The 27,379-nt window shown below is 47.1% G+C and overlaps 1 protein-coding gene across 9 annotated transcripts in view; it reads left to right on the top strand.

The window, feature by feature from the left end:
• The window catches only part of LOC144510033 (zinc finger MIZ domain-containing protein 1-like), a 255,124-nt gene that overhangs the window by 212,115 nt on the left and 15,630 nt on the right, over positions 1–27,379 (top strand). For 8 of the 9 annotated variants that reach the window (XM_078239230.1, XM_078239231.1, XM_078239229.1 and 5 more), the window contains 3 exons: positions 208–368; positions 14,570–14,815; positions 21,271–27,189. In XM_078239230.1, coding sequence (XP_078095356.1) covers positions 208–368; positions 14,570–14,815; positions 21,271–21,378 — 515 coding nt within the window. In that variant the 3' untranslated portion in view covers positions 21,379–27,189. Of the gene's footprint in view, positions 1–207; positions 369–14,569; positions 14,816–21,270; positions 27,190–27,379 lie in introns of those variants that run through there. The other variant, XM_078239237.1, reaches the window with a different exon arrangement.

The following is a 27,379-nucleotide window of genomic DNA, read 5'->3' as shown; positions in this document are numbered from 1 at the left end:
ATCCGTTTCACCTCCACATAGATTTATGCCCTGTTTGGAGATGGTATCTTGAATCGTTTAACACTTACTAAAACACTGGTTGATACTTCCCCATCATAGGGACAGAATTAAGATGTACTTGGTAAAGTATGTGTGTATTATCTGTCCCCCACGTCAGTGTGAGATGCACTAAAACCCATTGACAGCACTACATTTTATTTCCAACAGACTCCATTTATCCTGGACAGGGGAACTTCCCTGACGTCCCGCATGGCAATCCGACCAACGCATCCATTAATGAGTTCATGCACGGACCACCAATGTCCTACCCACCAGACATCCCCAACATGACTCCTGACAAGCCCCTCGGGCACTCCATGCCAGACCAGGTAAGGCTTTGCACGTTGGGATGTTTCCTGTATCAGTTGCTGTGTCCTCACGTACTTATATAAGACCTCTGGTTAGACCGCATTTGGAGTATTGCATGCAGTTGTGGTCGCCACACTATCGGAAGGACGTGGAAACTTTGGAGAGAGTGTAAAGAAGGTTCACCAGGATGTTGCCTGGTCTCGAGGGTGTTGAGCTGTGAGGAGAAGTTGAATAAACTGGGATTGTTTTCACTGGAAAGACGGAGGCTGAGGGGAGACCTGATAGAGGGTCTACAAAATGATGAGAGGCACAGACAGGGTGGAGAGTCAGAGGCTTTTCCCCAGGGTGGAAGTGTCAATTACAGGGGGCACAGGTTCAAGGTGAGAGGGGGAAAGTTTAAGGGAGATGTGACGATAATAATCTCTCCCTCATTGTCAACAAAACGAGGGAGATAGTCATCACCTTCAGGAAGCGTAGTGGAGGACTTCCCCCTGTCTACATCAACGGGGACAAAGTAGAAAGGGTCGAGAGCTTCAGGTTTTTGGTGTCCAAATCATCAACAACCTGTCCTGGTCGCTCCACGCCGACGCTATAGTTAAGAAAGCCCACCAACGCATCTGCTTTCTCAGAAGACTAAGGAGATTTGGCATGTCCACTACGTCTCTCACCAACTTTTACAGACGCACCATAGAAAGCATTCCTTCTGGTTTTATCACAGGTTGGTGTGGCTCCTGCTCTGGCCAAGACCGCACCAAACTACAAAGGGTTGTGAATGAAGCCCAGTCCATCACACAAACCAGCCTTCCATCCATTGACTCCGTCTACACTTCCCGCTGGCTTGGAAAAGCAGCCAGCATAATCAAGGACCCCCACGCACCCCGGACATTCTCTCTTCCATCTCTTCTGTCAGGAAAAAGATACAAAAGTCTGAGGACACGTACCAACCGACTCAAGAACAGCTTCTTCCCGCTGCATCGTCAGACTTTTGAATGGACTTACCTCGCATTAAGTTGATCTTTCTCTGCACCTTAGCCAAGACTGTAACACTACATTCTGCACCCTCTCCTTTTCTTCTCTATGAACGGTATGCTTTGTCTGTATAGCGCGCAAGAAACAATACTTTTTACTGTATCTCAATACATGTGACAATAATAAATCAAATCAAATCAAAGATGTGCGGGGGGAAGTTTTTCACACAGGGAGTGGTGGGTGCCTGGAACGCGCTGCCAGAAGAGGTGGTGGAAGCGGGCACATCAGCAAAATTTAAGGGGCATCTGGATGGGTCCATGAATAGGGAGGGAATAGAGGGCCGAGGAAGGGCAGAAGGTTTCTTTTTTAGTTTAGTTAGGGCATCATGAGTGGCACGGGCTTGGAGGGCCGAAGGGCCTGTCCCCTGTGCTGGACTTTTCTTTGTTATTTGTCAATTAGTCACAAAGGGAGCTGAACAGTTAGATGCAGGAAAGCCACCCCACGGCACTGGAGACCAAGGGGGTAACTTTTACTGAGCGATTCGCTGGGAGCAGGAAGGCGGGCAAAGGGGGGACCGACAGTTAAGTTTAAGTTTAATTATTAGCGTCACAAGTCGGCTGACATTAACACCGCAATGAAGTTACTGTGAAAATCCCCCAGTCGCCACACTCCGGCGCCTGTTCGGGTTACACTGAGGGAGAATTTAGCACCTAACCAGCACGTCTTTCGGACTGTGGGAGGACACCGGAGCACCCGGAGGAAACCCACGCAGACATGGGGAGAATGTGCAAACTCCACAAAAAAAAAGTCACCCGAGGCCGGAATTGAACCCGGGTCCCTGGAGCTGTGAGGCAGCAGTGCTAACCCACTGTGCCACCTTGGCCGTCCAGTGTAAACTTTTGCCCGTTTAAATTCCCTCCTTTTGATCCGTGTTAATAGTCCAGCAGGAATCACGACCTTTCGGAGCGCTGCTCCTTCATCAGGCGAGTGGATGAAGGAGCAGCGCTCCGAAAGCTCGTGATTCCAAATGAACCTATTGGACTTTAACCTGGGTGTTGTGAGACTTCTTCCAAAAGAGAAAATGCTGGAAAATCTCAGCAGGTCTGGCAGACCATAAGACATAGGAGCAGAATGAGGCCACTCGGCCCATCGAGGCTGCTCCGCCATTCAATCATGGTTGATATTTTTCTCATCCCCATTCTCTTGCCTTTTCCCCTGATCCCCTTATTAATCAAGAACCTGTCTATCGCTGTCTTAAAGACACTCAATGACCCGGCCTCCACAGCCCTCTGTGGCAAAGAGTTCCACAGATTCACCGCTCTCTGGCTGAAGAAATTCCTCTTCATCTCTGTTTTAAAGGATCGTCCCTTTAGCCTGAGGTTGTGCCCTCTTGTTCTAGTTTTTCCTACTAGTGGAAACATCCTCCTCACGTCCACTCTATCCAGGCCTTACAGTATCCTGTAAGTTCCAATAAGATCACCCCTCATCCTTCTAAACTCCAATGAGTACAGACCCAGAGTCCTAAACTGTTCCTCATACGACAAGCTCTTCATTCCCGGGATCATTCTTGTGAACCTCCTCTGGACCCTTTCCAAGGCCAGCACATCCTTCCTTAGATACGGGGCCCAAAACTGCTGACAATACTCCAAATGGGGTCTGACCAGAGCCTTGTACAGCCTCAGAAGTACATCCCTGCTCTTGTATTCTAGCCCTCTCGACATGAATGCTAACATCCGTAAGGAGAGAAAAGAGCTGACGTTTTGAGTCCAGAATGACCCTTTGTCAAAGCTGAGACTTGTGAGACTTCTTACTGTGCCCACCCCAGTCCAACGCTGGCATCTCCACATGACATCCATGTTAAAATTGACATGAGTTTCATATGGCATTTGCAATTAACTGCACTATTCTCAATTTGGAACTCTTGTTCATGTCGACACGGGACTATTTAAATCATTTTGTTAATGCCCCAAGAAAGCAGACAATATCTAATAGCCTGTTAAGTTTACATCTCCTTTTAGGAGGTGGCTTACACTACACAGGTGGAGAAGGTGGTGAAGAAAGCATATGGCATGCTTGCCTTTATAGGACGGGGCATAGAGTATAAGAGTTGGGGTCTGATGTTGCAGATGTATAGAACGTTGGTTCGGCCGCATTTGGAATACTGCGTCCAGTTCTGGTCGCCACACTACCAGAAGGACGTGGAGGCTTTGGAGAGAGTACAGAGGAGGTTTACCAGGATGTTGCCTGGTATGGAGGGGCTTGGTTATGAGGAGAGATTGGGGAAACTGGGGTTGTTCTCCTTGGAAAGACGGAGGATGAGGGGAGACTTAATAGAGGTGTATAAAATTATGAAAGGCATAGATAGGGTGAACAGTGGGAAGCTTTTCCCCGGGTCGGTGGTGACGTTCACGAGGGGTCATAGGTTCAAGGTGAAGGGGGGGGGAGGTTTAACACAGATATCAGAAGGACATATTTCACACAGAGGGTCGTGGGGGGCTGGAATGTGTTGCCGGGCAAGGTGGTGGAGGCGGACACACTGGGAACTTTTAAGACTTATCTAGACAGCTATATGAACGGAGTGGGAATGGAGGGATACAAAAGAGTGGTCTAGTTTGGACCAGGGAGCGGCGCGGGCTAATTGTTCCTTGTTTCTCGTTTCAAGGCTTCATTCTATGATCATCTTGCTGGTGCCAGTACAGAGCGAGACTGCGGATAGTTGGGAACCTGTCTCGGGGGCAGGGAATTCATATGGTGTTCGTGGAAGTGGAAATGACTAGGGTTGGGAAGCATTTTCCGATCAGGGCCATTGTGATCTCCTGGACTCGTTTCGATCGCCTCAGGGGGTCGGAGAGGAATTTCCCAGATTTCTTTTCCCCATATTGGCCCTGGGGTTTTTCACTCTGGGTTTTCGCCTCTCCCCGGAGATCACATGGTCTGGAATGGGGGGGTGGGGGTGAGTTAATAGGTTGTAATGAACAAAGCATCGTAGCTGTGAGGGACAGCTCGGTGGATAGGATATTGGTATGTAGATAGGCTGGAAAATTGGGCGGGGATCCTGGATTCAGGATTCAATCCTGGACCGGGGAGCGGCGCGGGCTTGGAGGGCCGAAGGGCCTGTTCCTGTGCTGTATTGTTCTTTGTTCTTGTTCAAACAAGTTGATGTATATACCTGCAGGGGAGTGCTGACAATATAAACACACTGATGTACAAACTCCCAGCGGCATGTGGGTGGAAACATATGTCAATGGGTGCCACAGCTGAGTTCTATCCGGCCTGTAGGTTTGTGGAAGTCCAGGACCTCGTGTACATTCACATCTGAGCAACTTGACCTGTTCACGGTATAAAGCAGCTGATTCAAGATACCGGCAGCTCAGAATCCTGCAACCAGCTCCACTGGAACCCGAGGTGTTGCTTAGGAAAAGGGAGTATCAGAGTGCACATGTGGCACAGTGGGTTAGCACTGCTGCCTCGCAGCGCCAGGGACCCGGGTTCGATTCCCAGCTTGGGGTCACTGTCTGTGCGAAGTCTGCACGTTCTCCCCGTGTCTGCGGGGATTTCCTCCGGGTGCTCCGGTTTCCTCCCACACTCCAAAGATGAGTATGTTCACAGAGGTTTACAGCACGGAAATAGGCCCTTCGGCCCAACTTGTCCATGCCCCCCTTTTTTTTAAACCCCTAAGCTAATCCCAATTGCCCGCATTTGGCCCATATCCCACTGTACCCATCTTACCCATGTAACTGTCTAAATGCTTTTTAGACAGTTTTATCGAAGTGCGTTCGATAAGGTCCCCCATGCAAGGCTTCTCGAAAAAGTGAGAGGGCATGGGATCCAAGGGGCTGCTGCCCTGTGGATCCAGAACTGGCTTGCCCAAAGGAGGCAGAGAGTGGATATAGATGGGTCTTTTTCTAAATGGAGGTCGGTCACCAGTGGAGTGCCCCAGGGATCTGTTCTGGGACCCTTGCTGTTTGTCATTTTCATAAATGACCTGGATGAGGAAGTGGAGGGATGGGTTGGTAAGTTTGCTGATGACACGAAGGTTGGTGGGGTTGTGGATAGTCTGGAGGGATGTCAGAAGTTACAGAGGGACATAGATAGGATGCAAGACTGGGCGGAGAAGTGGCAGATGGACTTCAACCCAGATAAATGTGTTGTGGTCCATTTTGGCAGGTCGAATGGGATGAAGGAGTACAATATAAAGGGAAAGACTCTTAGTACTGTGGAGGATCAGAAGGACCTTGGGGTCCGGGTCCATAGGACTCTAAAATCGGCCCCGTAGGTGGAGGAGGTGGTTAAGAAGGCGTATGGTGTGCTGGCCTTTATCAATCGAGGGATTGAGTTTAGGAGTCCGGGGATAATGATGTAGCTATATAAGACCCTCGTCAGACCCCACTTGGAGTACTGTGCTCAGTTCTGGTCGCCTCATTACAGGAAGGATGTGGAAAAGACTGAAAGGGTGCAGAGGAGATTTACAAGGATGTTGCCTGGATTGAGTGGCATGCCTTATGAGGATAGGCTGAGGGAGCTCGGTCTTTTCTCCTTGGAGAGACGTAGGATGAGAGGAGACCTAATAGAGGTATATAAGATGTTGAGAGGCATAGATCGGGTGGACTCTCGGAGGCTTTTTCCCAGGGTGGAAATGGCTGCTACAAGAGGACACAGGTTTAAGGTGCTGGGGGGTAGGTACAGGGCAAATGTTAGGGGGAAGTTTTTCACACAGAGGGTGGTGGGCGAGTGGAATCGGCTGCCGTCAGTGGTGGTGGAGGCAAACTCAATAGGGTCTTTTCAGAGACTCCTGGATGAGTACATGGGACTTAATAGGATGGAGGGTTATAGGTAGGCCTAAAAGGTAGGGATATGTTCGGCACAACTTGTGGGGCCGAAGGGCCTGTTTTGTGCTGTAGTTTTCTATGTTTCTAAAAGACAACATTGTACCCGCCTCTACTACTACCTCTGGCAGCTCGTTCCAGACACTCACCACCCTCTGTGTGAAAAAACTGCCCCTCTGGACCCTTTTGTATCTCTCCCCTCTCACCTTAAACCTACTCCCTCTAGTTTTAGATTCCCCGAACTTTGGGAAAAGATGCTGACTATCCAGCTGATCTGAGCCCCTCATTAATTTATAGACCTCTATAAGATCACCCCTCAGCCTCCTACGCTTCAGGGAAAAAAGTCCCAGTCTATCCAGCCTCTCCTTATAACTCAAACCATCAAGTCCCGAGGTTAGGCCATGCTAAATTGTCCTTTAGTGTCCAAAGATGTGTAGGTTAGATGGATTGGCCATGCTAAATTGCCCCTTAGTGTCCAAAGATGTGTAGGTTAGGTGGATTGGCCATGCTAAATTGCCCCTTAGTGTCCAAAGATGTGCAGATTAGATGGATTAGCCATGCTAAATTGCCCCTTAGTGCATTTGGAATACTGCGTCCAGTTCTGGTCACCACACTCCCAGAAGGACGTGGAGGCTTTGGAGAGAGTACAGAGGAGGTTTACCAGGATGTTGCCTGGCATGGAGGGGCTTAGTTATGAGGAGAGATTGGGTAAACTGGGATTGTTCTCACTGGAAAGACGGAGGATGAGGGGAGACTTAATAGAGGTGTATAAAATTATGAAAGGCATAGATAGGGTGAACGGTGGGAAGCTTTTCCCCAGGTCGGTGGTGACGTTCACGAGGGGTCATAGGTTCAAGGTGAAGGGGGGGAGGTTTAACACAGATATCAGAAGGACATATTTTACACAGAGGGTGGTGGGGGCCTGGATTGCGCTGCCAGGCAAGGTGGTGGAGGCGGACACACTGGGAACGTTTAAGACTTATCTAGACAGCCAGATGGACGGAGTGGGAATGGGGGGATACAAAAGAATGGTCTAGTTTGGACCAGGGAGCGGCACGGGCTTGGAGGGCCGAAGGGCCTGTTCCTGTGCTGTATGTTCTTTGTTCTTGTTCAAAGATGTGCAGGTTAGGTGGATTGACCATGCTAAATTACTCCTTAGTGTCCAAAGATGTGTACGTTAGGTGGATTGGCCATGGGAAATTGCCCATTTGTGTCAGGCGGATTAGCAGAGTAAATACATGGGGTTACAGGGATAGGGCCTGGGTGGGATTGTGGTCGGTGCAGACTCCATTGGCCGAATTGCCTCATTCTGCACTGTAGGGATTTTATGATTCTGTCAGTTTAGAGAAGGGATGTCAAACATCAGCGTATGATCCAAATCCAGCCCACCTGAGCTGTGTTCACGGTTGCTGTGTGATTTGGAATGGAACAAGGATCATTCGGTCGCTCAGGGCATTTAAGGAACGCTGACGAACGCTGGCCCTGCTAACAAAACCCATGCCCAAGGAAAAAGAAAAGAATCCTGAGGGAAATCGAGCTGGCAACACTCGCCTCACGTTGCTGCTCCCTGAGGCAGCTGCGTCTGACATTCCCATTCAGCAGGAGTCTGTATTTGGCATTTTGACAGAGGGTCAACAAGCAGGAACAGCCGCAAGTTTTTTCCACTCGGAAACACTGTAGGTCAGAGGCGAACCTCTCCCTTCATGCAGAGTCCGAATTGTTTGCAGATTCTGGACTGGGTTGTGTCGTGCAGACCCTCGAGGCAGGGTGGCTGTCGGGGGGGGGGCGGTGGGGGGAATGTAAAATTGTCATCTTGACAACGGTGCCAGCATTCTGAGGTTAGGTACAGAATTGGTTACAAAAGAGTTGAGTTGCCTCTTGCTTCTTAAGATCCAATCCAATCTTCGAGGAAAAGCATCACAAAAGGATTGAAATATCTTCTGATAGTAATATCAGTACTTTATATTGGATCGGTGTCCATCATGTGCCCGCAACCCCCCCCCCCCAAACAGCTATTTTACCCATGATACGTGTCAGTCCCCATCCCCCATGGGCCAATTCAGATGTTGAAGGTTAAGTTTATTTATTCGTGTCACAAGTCGGCTTACTGTAACACTGCAATGAAGTTACTGTGAAAATCCCCTAGTCGCCACATTCCAGGGCCTGTTCGGGTTACACTGAGGGAGAATTTAGCACCTAACCAGCACGTCTTTTGGACTGTGGGAGGAAACCGGAGCACCCGGGGGAAACCCACGCAGACACGGGGGGAGAACGTTCAGACTCTGCTCAGACGGTGACCCGAGCCGGGAATCGAACCCGGGTCCCTGGCACTGTGAAGCAGCAGTGCTAACTACTGTGTCACCATGGTGGCCAATGAATGTGTCTATCGGAGTCCCCTCCCATATTGCTCCTCTTCCTTGCACCGTCCACCTCATAGCCCCCACCCCGCACCCCCACCCTTCTCTCCTCCGCCAGAGCATGTCAACCTGGCCCTGGCTCCTCCTCTTCAGGGGGGTGGCTGTATTTGAAGCAGTGACCCGGTGAGTTTGTTACTACAGAATAAATGCAATAACCTCCCCAAACCAGTGACTCTTCTAAATTCATTCTTACTCCCTCTTTCTCCAGTCAGTTCTCAAGCCTGTGATATCATGGCATTAGAAAGGTGCCTTCAGTCAAGAGTTGAAACCCAAACTGCTGAAGATTTGATTTATGGATCTGCAGTCTGGGTTTGAAGTTCCCCAGCTGTTTTCAATTTCCCACCGCCATCTGATCTTGGATTTCATCTCCAAAATTAGCGAAGGGTGTTGCCCCGAGCTCACTAAGCCAACGAGCTAGACAACTAGCTTTTTTAAAATTGTAAATCCTATGCGCGGGAGGGATCTTGGTGCTAATGGAGGGAATCTTTTCCATTTCAGACAGCATTCTTGAGGTGAGGTACAGAATTGGTTAGAATCATAGAATCCCTACAGTGCAGAAGGAGGCCATTCAGTCCATCGAGTTTGCACTGACCACAATCCCACCCAGGTCCTATCCACGTAACCCCATGCATTTACCCTAGCTGATCCACTGACACTAAGGGACAATTTAGCATGGCCAATCCACCTAACCTGCACATCTTTGGACACTAAGGGGCAATTTAGCATGGCCAATCCACCTAACCCGCACATCTTTGGACATTCAGGGGCAATTTAGCATGGCCAATCCACCTAACCTGCACATCTTTGGACACTAAGGGGCAATTTAGCATGGCCAATCCACCTAACCCGCACATCTTTGGACATTCAGGGACAATTTAGCATAACCAATCCACCTAACCTGCACATCTTTGGACGTCTTTTGGACTGTGGGAGGAAACTGGAGCACCCGGAGGAAACCCATGCAGACTCGGGGGAGACTGTGCAGACTGCGCACAGTGACCCGAGCCGGGAATTGAACCTGGGTCCCTGGCACTGTGAGGCAGCAGTGCTAACCACTGTGCCGCCATGCCTGCCCCCAAAAGAGTAGAGTTGCCTCTTGCTTTCTAAGATCCAGCCTTAGAAGAAAAGCATCACAAGAGGATTGAAATATCTTCTGGTATTAATATCAGCGCTTTATATTGGAATGGGTTTGTCAAATTGATGCAAAATCAGCTACCAGATTTGTTTCGGGGGAGAGGGGAGGTTCCAAGGGCTCCCTACACCAGTTAGAGGACAGTTTTATTCTTCCATTTATGGTTGTTTGATTCCAGCATGAAAGACATCTGTCAAATTCACTGTACAATTCATTCCCCCTAAATCAGCAACTCTTAACAGGAATGGCGGTAAAACATTTTTAGAATCATAGAGATATCCAGCATGAAAACAGGCCCTTCGGCCCAACTTGTCCATGCTGACCAGGTTTCCTCAACTGAACGAGTCCCATTTGCCTGCGTTTGGGCCCATAACCCTCTAAACCTTTTCCATCCATGTACCTGTCCAAATGTCTTTTAAATGTTGTCATTGTACCCGCCTCTCCCACCTCTCCTGGCAACAAACGTTGCAGTAAAAAGTCTCACAAACACCAGGTTAAAGTCCAACAGGTTTATTTGGTAGCAAAATCCACAAGCTTTCGGAGCGCTGCTCCTTCGTCAGGTGAGTGGGAGTTCTGTTCACAAACAGGGCATATAAAGACACAAACTCAATTTACAAAATAATGGTTGGAATGCGAATCTTTACAGGTAATCAAGTCTTAAAGGTACAGACGTTGCCCCTCAGGTCCCCTTTCCCCTCTCACCTTTAACCTATGCCCTCTAGTTTTGGACTCCCTGGGGAAAAGACCTCAGCTATTCACCTTATGATTTTATAAACCTCTATAAAGTCACCCCTCTTCATCCTATGCTCCAGGTGAAATGTCCCAGCCTATCCAGCTTCTCCTTCCAGTAATTCAGACCTTCCAGTCCCGGTAACATCCTTGCAAATCTTCTTTGCACCCTTTCCAGTTTAATAACATCTTTCCTATAGCAGGGTGACAAGAATTGTACACAGTGCTCCAAATGAGGCCCTACCAATGTCTTGTACGTTGTGGGGTGGCACGGTGGCACAGTGGTTAGCACTGCTGCCTCACAGCGCCAGGGACCCGGGTTCGATTCCTGGCTTGGATCACTGTCTGTGTGGAGTCTGCACGTTCTCCCCGTGTTTGCGTGGGTTTCTCCGGGCGCTCCAATTTCCTCCCACAGTCCAGAGATGTGCGGATGAGGTGGATTGGCCATGCTAAATTGCCCCTTAGTGTCAGGGGGCATGGGGTTATGTGAATACGACCTGGGTGGGATTGTGGTTGGTGCAGACTCGATGGGCCAAATGGCAGCCTCCTGAACTGTAGGATTCTATGATAACACAACATCCCTGTACTCAATGACCGATGAAGACAAGTGTTCCAAACTCCTCCTTCACCACCCTGTCTCCCTGTGATGCCTCTTTCAAGGAACTATGTACCTGCACCCCCAGTTCTCTGTGTTCAACAACACTCCCCAGGGCCCTACCATTAACTGTGTAAGTCCTGCCCTGGTTTGTCTTACCAAAATGGAACACTTTATATCATAGAACAGTGAATGTTTTGCAAATTCAACAATATGTAAGATTAACTGGATCCCGACCTCCCATGTCCTGTTATAAAACACACATTGTGACCCCAAAAGGGCAAGTAGCAGTACCGGTTGTAATATTGTGAGCCTGCAGTTCCTGATTTTCAATAGTGGACATTAACAGGCTACTGGTCCATGACTTCATGACCAGCACTCCAGTGAAAAGTATTGTTTGATTTATTATTGTCACATGTACTGGGATACGGTGAAAAGCATTGTTTGATTTATTGTCACATGTACTGGGACACAGTGAAAAGTATTGTTTGATTTATTATTGTCACATGTACTGGGACACAGTGAAAAGTATTGTTTGATTTATTATTGTCACATGTACTGGGACACAGTGAAAAGTATTGTTTGATTTATTATTGTCACATGTACTGGGATACGGTGAAAAGCATTGTTTGATTTATTATTGTCACATGTACTGGGATACAGTGAAAAGCATTGTTTGATTTATTATTGTCACATGTACTGGGATACGGTGAAAAGCATTGTTTGATTTATTGTCACATGTACTGGGACACAGTGAAAAGTATTGTTTGATTTATTATTGTCACATGTACTGGGATACAGTGAAAAGCATTGTTTGATTTATTATTGTCACATGTACTGGGATACGGTGAAAAGCATTGTTTGATTTATTATTGTCACATGTACTGGGATACGGTGAAAAGCATTGTTTGATTTATTGTCACATGTACTGGGACACAGTGAAAAGTATTGTTTGATTTATTATTGTCACATGTACTGGGATACGGTGAAAAGCATTGTTTGATTTATTATTGTCACATGTACTGGGATACAGTGAAAAGCATTGTTTGATTTATTATTGTCACATGTACTGGGATACATGGATGTTATCTATCTTGACTTCCAAAAGGCCTTTGACAAGGTGCCTCACGGGAGACTGCTGAGTAAAATAAGGGCCCATGGTATTCGAGGCAAGGTACTAACATGGATTGACGATTGGCTGTCAGACAGAAGGCAGAGAGTTGGGATAAAAGGTTCTTTCTCAGAATGGCAACCGGTGACAAGTGGTGTCCCGCAGGGTTCAGTGTTGGGGCCACAGCTGTTCTCTTTATATATTAACGATCTAGATGACGGGACTGGGAGCATTCTGGCCAAGTTTGCCGATGATACAAAGATAGGTGGAGGGGCAGGTAGTATTGAGGAGGTGGGGAGGCTGCAGAAAGATTTAGACAGTTTAGGAGAGTGGTCCAAGAAGTGGCTGATGAAATTCAACGTGGGCAAGTGCGAGGTCGTACACTTTGGAAAAAAGAATAGAGGCATGGACTATTTTCTAAACGGTGACAAAATTCATAATGCTAAAGTGCAAAGGGACTTGGGAGTCCTAGTCCAGGATTCTCTAAAGGTAAACTTGCAGGTTGAGTCCGTAATTAAGAAAGCAAATGTAATGTTGTCATTTATCTCAAGAGGCTTGGAATACAAAAGCAGGGATGTACTTCTGAGGCTTTATAAAGCACTGGTTAGGCCCCATTTGGAGTACTGTGAGCAATTTTGGGCCCCACACCTCAGGAAGGACATACTGGCACTGGAGCGGGTCCAGCGGAGATTCACACGGATGATCCCAGGAATGGTAGGCCTGACATACGATGAACGTCTGAGGATCGTGGGATTATATTCATTGGAGTTTAGGAGGTTGAGGGGAGATCTGATAGAAACTTACAAGATAATGAACGGCTTAGATAGGATGGACGTAGGGAAGTTGTTTCCATTAACAGGGGAGACTAGGACGCGGGGGCACAGCCTTAGAATAAAAGGGAGTCACTTTAGAACAGAGATGAGGAGAAATTTCTTCAGCCAGAGAGTGGTGGGTCTGTGGAATTCATTGCCACAGAGGGCTGTGGAGGCCGAGACGTTGAGCGTCTTCAAGACAGAAATTGATAAATTCTTGATTTCTCGAGGAATTAAGGGCTATGGGGAGAGAGCAGGTAAATGGAGTTGAAATCAACCATGATTGAATGGTGGAGTGGACTCGATGGGCCGAATGGCCTTACTTCCGCTCCTATGTCTTATGGTCTTATGATACGGTGAAAAGCATTGTTTGATTTATTATTGTCACATGTACTGGGATACGGTGAAAAGCATTGTTTGATTTATTGTCACATGTACTGGGACACAGTGAAAAGTATTGTTTGATTTATTATTGTCACATGTACTGGGATACGGTGAAAAGCATTGTTTGATTTATTGTCACATGTACTGGGACACAGTGAAAAGTATTGTTTGATTTATTATTGTCACATGTATTGGGATACAGTGAAAAGTATTGTTTGATTTATTATTGTCACATGTACTGGGATACAGTGAAAAGTATTGTTTGATTTATTATTGTCACATGTATCGGGATACAGTGAAAAGTGTTGTTTGATTTATTATTGTCACATGTACTGGGATACAGTGAAAAGTATTGTTTGATTTATTATTGTCACATATTGGAATACGGTGAAAAGCATTGTTTGATTTATTATTGTCACATGTATTGGGATACAGTGAAAAGTATTGTTTGATTTATTATTGTCACATGTACTGGGATACAGTGAAAAGTATTGTTTGATTTATTATTGTCACATGTACTGGGATACAGTGAAAAGTATTGTTTGATTTATTATTGTCACATGTACTGGGATACAGTGAAAAGTATTGTTTGATTTATTATTGTCACATGTACTGGGATACAGTGAAAAGTATTGTTTCTTGCGCGCTATACAGACAAAACATACCGTACATAGAGGAGAAGGAAAGGAGAGAGTGCAGAATGTAGTGTTACAGTCATAGCTAGGGTGTAGAGAGATATCAGCTTAATATAAGGTAGGTCCATTCAAAAGTCTGACGGCAGCAGGGAAGAAGCTGTTCTTGAGTCGGTTGGTATCTGACCTCAGACTTTTGTATCTTTTTCCCGATGGAAGAAGAGGGAATGTCCGTGGGGTCCTTGATTACGCTGGCTGCTTTTCCTGAGGCAGCGGGAAATGTAGACAGAGTCAATGGTTTGCGTGATGGATTGAGCTTCATTCATGCTGTGTGTGTCTCTCTCATTTGCTGTAATACATTAATGAACCTATACTTTCACCCCCAATTTCACATCTAATGTTTGCAGCATTTTCCAAACATACAAACTGCGTATCCCCCCTTATGATTCTGGAGGGTAATGAGTGTAATGAGTGCTATAGTCTATGGGCTATATAATGCCAAGGGGGATGGAATTATGCAGTATGACAATGACTGTAATATGTATTTAGCCGAGGAAAGGCTCACCAGCTTGTGGTTGTTCCATTGTTTGATCCCACTCTGTTTCTATCCTTAGATTCCTCATTCAGGATCAATGGATCAGTCGCACACTACTCTGCAGCAAGGTGTCCATGCCCCTCACCTTGGCACCCAGCCGGGGCAGGCGCTGCACCACCGAAGCCCCTCCCAGCACCCGCGGCAAATGCAGCAGGCAGGCGCTGGGGCCCATTCACACAGTGAATTGTCCTTCAACCCCTCCTCAGTGATGGAAGGTCAGGCAAGTGGCCAGGGAGCAGCCGACGTTCCAGAACCTTCTCTGGAAGTAAGTGTGGCTTTGCTTTTTAAAGATGATCTGTAATTTAAGGGAAGATGTTGATGCGTTAGAAGCAATTCATTGATCAGACTAATACCTGGAATGGGTGAATTGTCTCATGGGGAAATGTTAGACGGGCCAGGCTTATATCCGTTGGAGTTTAGAAGACTAAGAGGCGACTTGATTGAAGCATATACAATCGTAAGGAGTATTGTCAGGGTAGAGAGAATGTTTCCTCCTTGGGAGAATCTAGAACTAGGGGTCACTGTTTAAAAATAAGGAGTTGCTCATTTAAGAACATAAGAACATAAGAAATAGGAGCCGAAGTAGGCCATCTAGCCCCTCGAGCCTGCCCCGCCATTCAATAAGATCATGCCTGATCTGAAGTGGATCAGTTCCACTTACCCGCCTGCTCCCTATAACCCCTAATTCCCTTACCGATCAGGAATCCATCTATCAGTGACTTAAACGTATTCAACGAGGTAGCCTCCACCACTTCAGTGGGCAGAGAATTCCAGAGATTCACCACCCTCTGAGAGAAGAAGTTCCTCCTCAACTCTGTCCTGAACTGACCCCCCCCTTTATTTTGAGGCTGTGCCCTCTAGTTCTGGTTTCCTTTCCTCGTGGAAAGAATCTCTCCACCTCTACCCTATCCAGCCCCTTCATTATCTCATAGGTCTCTATAAGATCCCCCCTCAGCCTTCTAAATTCCAACGAGTACAAACCCAATCTGCTCAGTCTCTCCTCATAATCAACACCCCTCATCTTATTTCACAATAAGGAGTTGCTCCACTCACCTGGTGAAGGAGCAGTGCTCCGAAAGCCCGTGATTCCAAATAAACCTGTTGGACTTTAACCTGGTGTTCTGAGACTTTTTACTGTGCCCACCCCAGTCCAACGCCGGCAGCTCCGCATCATGGCTCCATTAAGATGGAGATGATGAGACAAAAGCAAAATACTGCGGATGCTGGAATCTGAAACCAAAAGAGAAAACGCTGGAAAATCTCAGCCGTTCTGGCAGCATCTGTAAGGGGAGAAAAGAGCTGATGTTTCGAGTCCAGATGACCCTTCATCAAAGCTAAAAGGCGTAGAAAGTGGGAGATATTTATACTATAGGGTGAGGGAATCATAGAATCCCTACAGTACAGGAGGCCATCTCTGCCTTACAAATATTCAAAGACCACCAGAAAGAGTATTCCAAAGACTCACCGCCATCGAGTCTGCACTGACCACAATCCCATCCAGGCCCTATTCCCATAACCCCACACATTTACCCTGCCAATGCTCCTGACACTAGGGTCAATTTAGTATGGCCAATCAACCTAACCCGCACATCTTTGGACCTTGAATGACAGATGAGTCATAGCCATAAAAACAAATGGAAAAGCTAAGAGGCGCTAATGGCAGCCCACAGAGAGAATGGAAGGTGTGAATAGCAGAGAAGCTGAAATCTGAAGGTAAACTGTGACAAATGAAGATGTGGGGAGAGATGGGGGTAGGTGATGAGCATTTCTTTCTCTCAAGAGGGCAGTGAGTCTTTGGAATACTCTTTCTGAGAAGGTGGTGGTCTTTGAATATTTGTACGGCAGAGATGATAGATTCTTGGTAAGCAAGGGGATGATGGGATATCTGGAATACATGATGTGGAGACGCCGGCGTTGGACTGGGGTAAACAAAGTAAGAGTTGCAGATTTCCACTCCATCTGACGAAGGAGCAGCTCTCCGAAAGCTAATGGCATTTGCTACCAAATAAACCTGTTGGACTTTAACCTGGTGTTGTTAAAACTCTTACTGTTAATATCTGGAATATGATGTGGAGATGCCGGCGTTGGACTGGGGTAAACACAGTAAGAAGTTTAACAACACCAGGTTAAAGTCCAACAGGTTTATTTGGTAGCAAAAGCCACACAAGCTTTTGGAGCTGCAAGCCCCTTCTTCAGGTGAGTGGGAATTCTGTTCACAAACAGAGCATATAAAGACACAGACTCAATTTACAAGAATAATGGTTGGAATGCGAATACTTACAACTAATCAAGTCTTTAAGAAACAAAACAATGTGAGTGGAGAGAGCATCAAGACAGGCTAAAAAGATGTGTATTGTCTCCAGACAAGACAGCCAGTGAAACTCTGTGGGGGTTACAGATAGTGTGACATGAACCCAATATCCGGGATATCCGTCGTGTGTCGCGAAGGCCGCCTTGGAGAACGCTTACCCGAATATCACGGTCACGGGCATTCGGCCTCTGATATTCGGGTAAGCGTTCTCCAAGGCGGCCTTCGCGACACACGACGGCGCAGAGTCGCTGAGCAGAAACTGATAGCCAGGTTCCGCACACATGAGGACGGCCTCAACCGGGATATTGGGTTCATGTCACACTATCTGTAACCCCCACAGAGTTTCACTGGCTGTCTTGTCTGGAGACAATACACATCTTTTTAGCCTGTCTTGATGCTCTCTCCACTCACATTGTTTTGTTTCTTAAAGACTTGATTAGTTGTAAGTATTCGCATTCCAACCATTATTCATGTAAATTGAGTCTGTGTCTTTATATGCTCTGTTTGTGAACAGAATTCCCACTCACCTGAAGAGGGGGCTTGCAGCTCCGAAAGCTTGTGTGGCTTTTGCTACCAAATAAACCTGTTGGACTTTAACCTGGTGTTGTTAAACTTCTTACAATATCTGGAATAGGCAGAGTGCTGATTTGAAGGTAATATCCGGTCAGCCCTGATGTTATGAAGTGGCGGAGCAGGCTGGAGGGACTGAATGGCCTACTCCCGCTCCTTGTTCATATGTACTGACAGCTTCTTTTAAGTGAATAGGACCATTTGGGTGACGGGAATGTCACTGTGCTGCCGTGCCGCTCCTGTTCACAGGCTGGGAGAGGGCCAGAGGATAGTTTTCAAATCGCAGATCAGTAAAAGGCAGACGATATGTTGCAGATTCCAGCCGTGTAATGATGTTTCTGCTGAAGTAAAGTATGTTGCTGGGGGGGAGCATTTCTTTACGACCCTTTCACTGACCTCTCTACACCAGGAGGCTGCTAGCCCTCTGTTCTCCTGCCTCCTTTATTCTGCAAGGCAATGACAAGCGCAGTCACAGTTCTAGTTTGCCTTTGAGGATTCCACTTCTGAGTTAATTCCTCGCAATGCCAAACTCAGCTCCGGCCCAATCAGGAGATCTGCTTTTGAAAATAGTGCGGCGAAGCAGACAGGGTCAGGACTAGAAGAGCTCTGGTTGTTGGGTTTCCCTGAAGCCCTGGTCTGATTTTGATTTATTATTGTCACATGTATTCGTATACAGTGAAAAGTATTGTTCCTTGCACGCTATACAGACAAAGCATACCGTTCACAGAGAAGGAAAGGAGGGAGTGTAGAATGTAGTGTTACAGTCATAACCAGGGTGTAGCGAAATATCAACTTAATGCGAGGTAGGTCCATTCAAAAGTCTGATGGCAGCAGGGAAGAAGCTGTTCTTGAATCAGTTGGTAAGTGACCTCAGACTCTTGTATCTTCTTCCTGATGGAAGAAGGTGGAAACTGCACAGTGGTTAGCACTGCTGCCTCACAGCGCCAGGGACCCGGGTTCGATTCCCGGCTTGGGTCACTGTCTGTGCGGAGTCTGCACGCTCTGCGTGGGTTTCCTCCCACAGCCCAAAGATGCGCAGGTTAGGTGGATTGGCCGTGCTAAAATTGCCCCTTAGTAGCAGGGTAAATATGTTGTGTTGCGGGAATAGAGCCTGGGTGGGATTGTGGTCGGTGCAGACTCGATGGGCCGCATGGCCTCCTGCGCTGTAGGGATTCTATGAAATTAGAAATATTAGCATCCGGCTGGCAAAGTATAGAAATGTACTATAGTGTATGTTTGTAATTATCGGAGCTACTGCTTAATCTCTGTGGAGCTTGTCACCCTGAAATGAAAATGATACAGAGGTTGGCAGCTGAGAATGTAGGGCCAATATTAACCTGTCTACCAAGTGGAAACAGTTAAAATCACTTGGCAGACTAAGTCACTCTCTGCGCTAATTAACCTCTCTCTCTCTTCTGAGCATGCTGGAAAGCCAAGTGTCAGTAGACGGTGAATCCTTCTTTAGGAATGCAAGTTTAGTGAGATATCAGACTCGGGTCAGTGCGGTGTGGTCAGTGCGCTCTGGGTCAAAACAGGGCATGTGTGAACCTGATGGGGTTTGATATTCACCATTAGGCTTTTAATTCCAGACTTTCATTGAATACAAATTTCACTATCTGCCGTGGTGGGATTCGAACCGGGATCCCAGAGCATTACCCTGCATTTCTAGAAACTCATCCAGTGATAATACTTCCACGCCACCACCCCCTCCCTAATATAAGTGAGGAGGAGGCACATAATCGCAAATACATTCTCCGGCTACATAGCCCCTCACATGAAACTTTGCGCAAGACACCCTCCCATGGCTCCTTAACATTTACCCTGGAACTACTATCCATTTTAGGAGTGGCTAATCTAAAACGTTTCCTCATTTTAAAAAAATTGTCTTACCATTTGTCATTTTTAATAGGAGGAAAGTCGATACTCCTATAGGCTGGAAAGCTGATACTCATATCGGAAACACTCATCTCTCTCTCACCCACACTCACACACTCACCCGCTCACACAATCTCCTCTCAGAGTCACCACCCCTCCCCCTCACACCCCCTCCCATCTCGCGCACCCCCTCCCTTGTCCCTCGCGCGCTCCGCTCCCTCGTCCCCCCCACCCTTGTCCCTCGCGCCCCCTCCCTTGTCCCTCGTGCCCCCTCCCTTGTCCATCGCCCCCCCTCTCTTGCCCCTCGCGCGCTCCGCTCCCTTGTCTCTCGCTTGCCCCGCCCTCGTCTCTCACGCGCCCCCGTCTCTTGCGCTCCCCCTCCCTCGTCTCTCGCGCGCCCCCTCTCTCGTCTCTTGCACACTCACCGCCCCCTCGCGTGCTCACCCCTCTCTCTCTCTCGCGCTCACCCCTCTCTCTCTCGCGCTCACCCCTCTCTCGCGCGTGGGCACCCCTCTCTCACGCACGGGCACCCCTCTCACGCACGGGCACCCCCTCTCTCACACGCAGGCACCCCTCTCTTGCGCGCAGGCACCCCTCTCTCACGCACAGGCACCCCCTCTCTCGCGCGCGCACACCCCCTCTCTCGCGCGCGCACACCCCCTCTCTCGCGCGCAGACACCCCCTCTCTCGCACACTCACCCCTCATTCTCATGCTCCGAGGCTCACTGTGACACCCGGTCCAAGTTCCGATCCAAGTCCCTCTTTCTCGATACCTATCTCTGCCAGGTGCTCTGCAGCATTTTTCAAATTTAACAAAATGCCTGCCCTCCCGTGGACCCCCTGGTGTCTCCCGCTGACCCCGGGTTCTGCAGACCCCAGTGTGGACCCCATGTACTAACACACTGAGAAGCTTTGGGACCTTTAAACAATTACCTGAATAGGGCTGCCAGTGCCGTTAAATGAGGGGTGGGGTGGAGGTAGCGTTGTCTTCACTGCTGTGTTTCCGTGGGTTCCTGTGCTGAGGGAGTTCCGCAGCATCCTCCACTGGGAGGTTGGACCGAACAACTTTACCCCGGTCAGTTTTCTATCTGATCAGTGGCGGACACAAGGAGTCTCACACACTGACTGCAAGATTTGGCCCAAGATGTTTGAGAATATAAGGGAAGAAAGATTACAATCATGTCCTTTAGTCATGTGAATTAATGGGCGTTATTACTCGCTGCAAAGTAGTACACGCTGGGCATGAATTATGAGGCTAGAACTTATTGCCTTATTTCTATCATAGAATCCTTACAGTGCAGAGGGAGGTCATTCGGCCCATCGAACCTGCACTGACAACAATCCCACCCAGGCCCTATCCTTGTAACTTCACGTAAAGCCCCTGACACTAAGGTAGAATCCCACCCAGACCTGTTCCCTGTAACCCCAAGTATTTACCCCGCTAATCCCCCTAACCTACAGTTCTTTGGACACTGAGGGGCAATTTAGCATGGCCAATCCACCCAACCTACGCATCCTGGGACACTAAGGGGCAATTTAGCATGGCCAATCCACCTAACCTGCACATCCTGGGACACTAAGGGACAATTTAGCATGGCCAATCCACCTAGCCTACACATCCTGGGACAATAAGGGACAATTTAGCATGGCCAATCCACCTAGCCTACACATCCTGGGACAATAAGGGACAATTTAGCATGGCCAATCCACCGAGCCTACACATCCTGGGACAATAAGGGACAATTTAGCATGGCCAATCCACCTAGCCTACACATCCTGGGACAATAAGGGACAATTTAGCATGGCCAATCCACCTAGCCTACACATCCTGGGACAATAAGGGACAATTTAGCATGGTCAATCTTCAGCTGAGTAACTGCAAATATTTTTAACACCATCGTCAAATTCATAGGTTGTAAAGAATAAAATCAGAATTCGTCTTAACGCTTTTCTTTGTTTCCTAGCTGCTACCAGAGATCACAAACCCAGATGAACTGCTGTCCTACCTCGGACCTCCAGACATGCCAAACAACAGCAACGATGACCTTCTCTCCTTGTTTGAGAACAACTGATCTTCCCTTTTCTTTTTTTTTTACACACACACACTGGGTGACACCACCACACTATCCCTCGCTCCATCTTCCCAAGGCTCACTGCCTTGCACTCGTTGGCAGTGGAAACCTATTTGGAGATGTCTGCGTGGACAGCGCTGGTAGGAGATCCCACCCCCCCCCGACCCATTGTAAAATGTCATCTCGCACCTTTAGCGTTCTAAATCACTGGGATATGGACCAGGTTGGAAGCTAGAAGAAAGCAGATACTGGAGAATTCTCTAACTACCAGCAACGGTTGTCAAAGAATCCACAGGGTAATCTTTCGCTGCTAATGCCACAAATCTTGTATGGATTTCCAGGCATTAGAAGGCACAAGATGAGAGAGAGAGATTTCGACGCAGCAATTAGCCCTAATTGCAGAAGTTTTTTTAAAAATTCAACTCGGTAACGTTGAGGATTATTCTCCACCTTCGCTGTCGGAAGTGAGGACTGTGACATCCCTGGGAGTCAAATGCCTTGTGTAGGAAGCTGAAGAAACAAGGATAAAAGGGAACTTGAAAAATCTCCTTCTCGAATACAGTGGCTTTGCCGGATCCACCTTAGGTAGAAGAAAGGGACGGACGCTAACACTGACTTCAGAGTGATTGAATAGAACACACACAGAAGAAAAAAAAAATTCTTATCATTACTAAATAAAAGCACAAAAGAATCTAAGCGTGCAAATGTAGAGAGACTACAGCACTGAAAGGAAAGAGATCTCTTACACTGTAAAATGGAACATTATCACTGCCTACATTTCACAACCTGTGAGTAAAAGATATTGGACATCGTATCATTGTAATATAAAAGGAGTACAGCAGAGGTGATTAAATGACAGAATACTGTGTTATTATTCCATTTTGATGTTCTCACTCCTTTTTGATCATTTCTGTTTTTTTGTATATTTGGAAGAAAAGAGCATTCCCTGATCTTAATGGAGACTTATCTGAACACATCAATAATGTTCTACGTGCTGTAGCTTTAGTACCAAGTCCACGTGGCACCCCCAAAAATCAGCTTTCTTCCTTTTTCAAGTGCTGTGGAAAGAGGGTGGCAAAACACTTGACAACAGCACGCTACAACGGTCATTCATTTCTATGCTGATGACCGCTGATTGTAGGCATCATTTTTCTACACCTTGTGCTGAGAGAGAGATGGTTTAAAACAATCATTGCCTAATCTTTGTCCTCAGTTTCTGTATATGCAAATTACGTATTTTGGCGGGGGGGGGGGAGGGGGGTGTTAAATGTATATTTCAGCGGTTCAGTGGTTCTTTATAAGATGTCCATGAACTATTTAAGATGGCTCAGATGTGTAAATCAACCTTGTGCAGGTCTGGGTTTTAACCTTCTTGAACTCCTTTGTTAGGATTTTCTAGGGTGTATTGAGATCCGAGGGACAATAAAAGCTCGCTGTCCTCTCTTTAATTTCTATAAGGTAAAACACAATTGTTTTTATAGCGGTTAATACAATAATCTGTGGGCGGCGCGGTGGCACAGTGGTTACCGCTGCCCCCTCACAGCACCAGGGACCCGGGTTCAATTCCCAGCTCGGGTCGCTGTCTGTGTGGAGTTTGCGCGTTCTCCCCGTGTCTGTGTGGGTTTCCTCCGGGTGTTCTGGTTTCCTCCCATGGTGGTTAGGTGCTAAATTCTCCCTCAGTGTAACCCGAACAGGTGCCGGAGTGTGGGCGACTAGGGGGATTTTCACAGTAATTTCATTGAGCCTACTTGTGACTGATAAACTTTAACTTTAATTGAAACTTTTGCCTCTAGGCGAGTTCCAGATCTGAAGAGCTGCTTTTAAACATATCAAATTGGATACCAAACGAATAAATGGGAAACAAAGAAAATACACAGAGGGGTGACGAGTGCCTGAACAGAGAAAGGCAAATTGTCATTTGAGTGGAACTCCTCAACAAAGCTGATGCAGTCGTTCGTTTACAGACCTGAGCGAAACAAAGAGACGAGACGTATCGGTAGAAATATGCAATTTTTATACAAGGATGCCGCAAATTAGTTCAGTCGCCAGAAAAGAGATGTAGGGAGTTTAGATTGCGTAACGGTCAAGCATGTGACAGGCAAGAGTGGAATTAAAATAGCTCCAAAGCAATGGAATGTAAATATGAGGGAAAGCTGGGGAGGAGGATGCGTGAGGGTTGGTAGCAGTAATTGTTTATATCCAAGGGAGGCTCAGTTAGGCCCAGGTGGAAGATGAGACACTGTCCAGAGAGATAGGGTGAACTGTAACCGGAAAAGAGACTGCATCGTTCTCAGGTTTTGTTTTTTCTTGATTCCCCTATGTTTTCTTCAAAGTAACCAGGGCCATTTCCTGTGCAAAAGTTCAGACAGGCAACTAGCCCTCAGGCCCATCAGTGCCGCATAGCTGGCAAGCAAGGGTCACGTAGAATAACTTGATCTCTAACCTTCTCTCCCTCTCGACTAGTTTTCTGCCTTGTGTTTGCCTTGTCATGTTACTGATTAATATGTGCAAATCATGTGGCAAACCTCCTTCTGAGCAACTGTTTACCCAGTACAGTTGTACGTTCCAGGACTTGCTCTATCAAACAAAATGGAGCAGCTTCCAGATTTCACCTACGTTTTCTAACATCGTCCGAGAAGAGTCTACCTCTTCATTGTTAGGTTAAGTTCCCTTGTTCTAGACTCCTCCACCAGATGAAATAGTTTCAATCCCATCTATCAAATCCTTTAATCAACTTAAACGCATTAATTAGCTCACCTCTTAATCTCCTATATCCAAGGGAATACAAGCTTTAGTCTATGCAAACTGTCCCTGAATTTAATCACTTTAGCCCTCGTGGCATTCTGGTGAATTTGTGCTGTATTCCCTTCACGGCCGATACATCCTTCCTGAGATGTAGTGCTTAGATCTGAAAGGATTCTGAATGGGGTCGATATAGAGCTTAATGTTGGATTTCCTTATCACATTGTGTTTAAAATAACTGGGACTGCCCTTAACCTAACAATCCGAGGTACACAGAGTCCATTGCCATGATGCTGAACCTTGATGCTCCCATCCTAACAAACATAGGGGAGATGGTGGATAGCGGTAATCATAGAATCCCTACAGTGCAGAGGGAGGCCGTTCGGCCCATCGAGCCTGCACCCCCACCCAGGCTCTATCCCCCTAACCCCACGTATTTACACTACTAATCCCCCTGACACTAGGGGTTAATGTAGCATGGCCAATCCACCTAACCCGCACATCTTTGGAGTGTGGGAGGAAACCGGAGCACCCGGAGGAAACCCACGCCGACACGGGGGAGAATGTGCAGACTCTACACAGTCACCCAAGGCCGGAATTGAACCTGGGTCCCTGGCACTGTGCGGTAGCAGTGCTAACCACTGTGCTGCCCAATGTCATGGGGCTGATAAATCGGAGGCCCAGGTTGATGCTCTGGGGCCACAAGTTCGAATACCACCATGACTGATGGAATTTCAATTCAATTAATAAATATGGAATTGAAAGTCAGTCTTAATGATGGTATCTATAAAAGCAATCACTGATTGTCTTAAAGAGCCACCACTTTAGGAAATTTACCATCCTTACCACGTTTGGCCTGTATGTTTCTCCAGACCCACATGTGGTTGACTTTTAACTGCCCTCTGAAATGTGTGGAGATGCCGGCGTTGGTGTGGGATGGGCCCAGTAAGAAGTCTCACAACACCAGGTTAAAGTCCAACAGGTTTCTTTGGAATCACGACCTCACTCACTCACCTGACGAAGGGGCAGTGCTCCGAAAGCTCGTGATTCCAAATAAACCTGTTGGGACTTTTAACTTGGTGTTGTGAGACTTCCTACAGTGCCCTCTGAAACGGCCAAGCAAGCCACTCAGTTGCCAGCTATGCCAACCTTTCGTGAACGAGTAAGAAAAAGTCTCAATTCTACTTTTAGCATTGGGTCCAGTAATTTCTGCTCCATACAAACCCAACAAAAAAGGTAAAGCTGACTTCTCGAATTTCAGCTCACCGTTTCTTACTCATATGTGCTGTACGCCCGGTTTCTATGTGCGTGTCTGTCTCTTCGTTGAGCCTCGTCCTCCTACAGTATGTTTCCAAACAATCGGCACTGGGGAAATTTAACAATAGGAAGTCATGGCATGAGTCATGGAATGAGGCAGGTTATCAATTAATGATCGGGGAATATTTCTCTTGCTTTGTTTAAGACACAGAAAGGATACACAAGCGCATGTATGCCGCACATACATGACCCGAGACTTAACTTCTGTTTGGTTTGTACGAAGCAGGGTTGATGAAACGTTAATAAACACAGCACCTAGCAATGTTTCGGCAGCAGTACTGGTACTGATCGCCTACTCATTCGAATCCCAATTCTGGTTCTACATGCCTTTCCCAACAAGAAGTCGTCTGTTGTACCATATGTTTAGCCCACAATCCTATTGCCCTCTTCCTTAAAGGCCTACATCTTTTGGTATTTTTCCATGCTGTGTTAAATTTATTTAGAATCATAGAATCGCTGCAGTGCAGAAGGAGGCCATTCGGCCCATCCCGTCTGCACCGACCAGAATCCCACCCAGGCCCTATTCCCGTAACCCCACATATTTACTCTGCTAACCCCCTAACACTAAGGTTAATTTTAGCATGGCCAATCAACTTAACTCGCACATCTTTGGACTCACCATGTTCCCAACAGAAAGTCTTTCCTGAATCTATGTTGCCTATCTCTGTGAAACTCCAGAGCAGTCTTTCAATATTCCTCACATCGCTAGGTTCAGGAATGACCCTTCTTTGGACTTCCTTCATCTATATCTTTCCTATATGTCAAAGCGGGATCTGGCTTTAGTGAAGCTATGTGTGTAATGAAGAAGTGAATACTCAGCAATACTGGCAGTGTCTGTTGGAAAGTGAATCACAGTTAGCGGGTGAGATCTTCCAGCTGTTCTGGCCCCGCGGGTTTCCCAGCGGTGTGGGGTGGATTCAGGGGAAATCCCATCTCACTACTGGCCAACCCCAGGCCATCTCCCACCTCTGAGAAACACGCTGCAGGAAGGCCAGAGAATCTCACCCCATATTTCAGGCTGATGACCTTTTTAATCAGAACTTTGACCAGACGTAACGAGGACGTACAGCGGCAGGAAAAAGGGGAGGGAGGTGGGGAAAATGTGCATCACTCTTTGCTGTCCATCTTTGAGTGGCTCCTCAATCCAGCGGTTACAGCTTGTGAATCTGTCTGTTATGTGGGGCGTTGTCCAAATGTCTTCCTGAAATCTGCATCAATAGCACTGCCCTCACCAGATCACCCAGAAAATGAGTAAATTGGTCATTCCATTAGTTTGTCCAAGAAAGAATCAGGGACCTTGTACTGGAATTGGAATGGTACAATGGAAGGGTAGACTTGGAAATGGCCACTGGTGATTTTACCATTAGGCATTTTAAGGGCAACATCTTAATTTATGATAACTGGCATAATTTGAGTTTCAGCTGCAAATCCTTATATAGAACATGAGCTTCAAGCCTCAGCAGTAACACGTGCCAAGCAAACAACTACTGGTTGCAAACCGTTTCCTCTCTTTCCTGGTAGCTGGTTCATTGCACAAAGTATTTTAGACTTGGGCTAAGTACTGGCTCATTTCTGACCTATTGTTTGGCTGGGGAGGGGGCAACTACAACTGACAGGACTGCTCAGGTCCAGCACTGTTCACTCGTAAAGAGTTGTAAACCACATGTAACCAAGTGTGAGGAGAATAGAAAAAGACAGTCTAGAGAGAGAGAGAGAGAGGGTGGAACTTGACCATTCAAGTACATCGAAGAAGTTAGTCTGAAGTGGAGCATGGCGCACTACTGGGCCACCAGTTCCTCATCTCAAGTGTTCTGGTTGTCAATATTGTGACAAAGTTGGGGATTGGTTTGCTCACCTCTTGCACAGGAAATGATGTGTGGTATTATATTAAAAACATCTCACTTGGAATAGCCCAGTATTTCAGTTAACACGACTGAAGTTA

The sequence above is a fragment of the Mustelus asterias genome, chromosome 22, assembly GCF_964213995.1.
Source record: "Mustelus asterias chromosome 22, sMusAst1.hap1.1, whole genome shotgun sequence".
In the NCBI taxonomy this organism is placed as follows: Eukaryota; Metazoa; Chordata; class Chondrichthyes; order Carcharhiniformes; family Triakidae; genus Mustelus; species Mustelus asterias.
The sequence above is the reverse complement of the archived record's forward strand: the minus strand, read 5'-3'. Positions and strand labels throughout refer to the sequence as shown.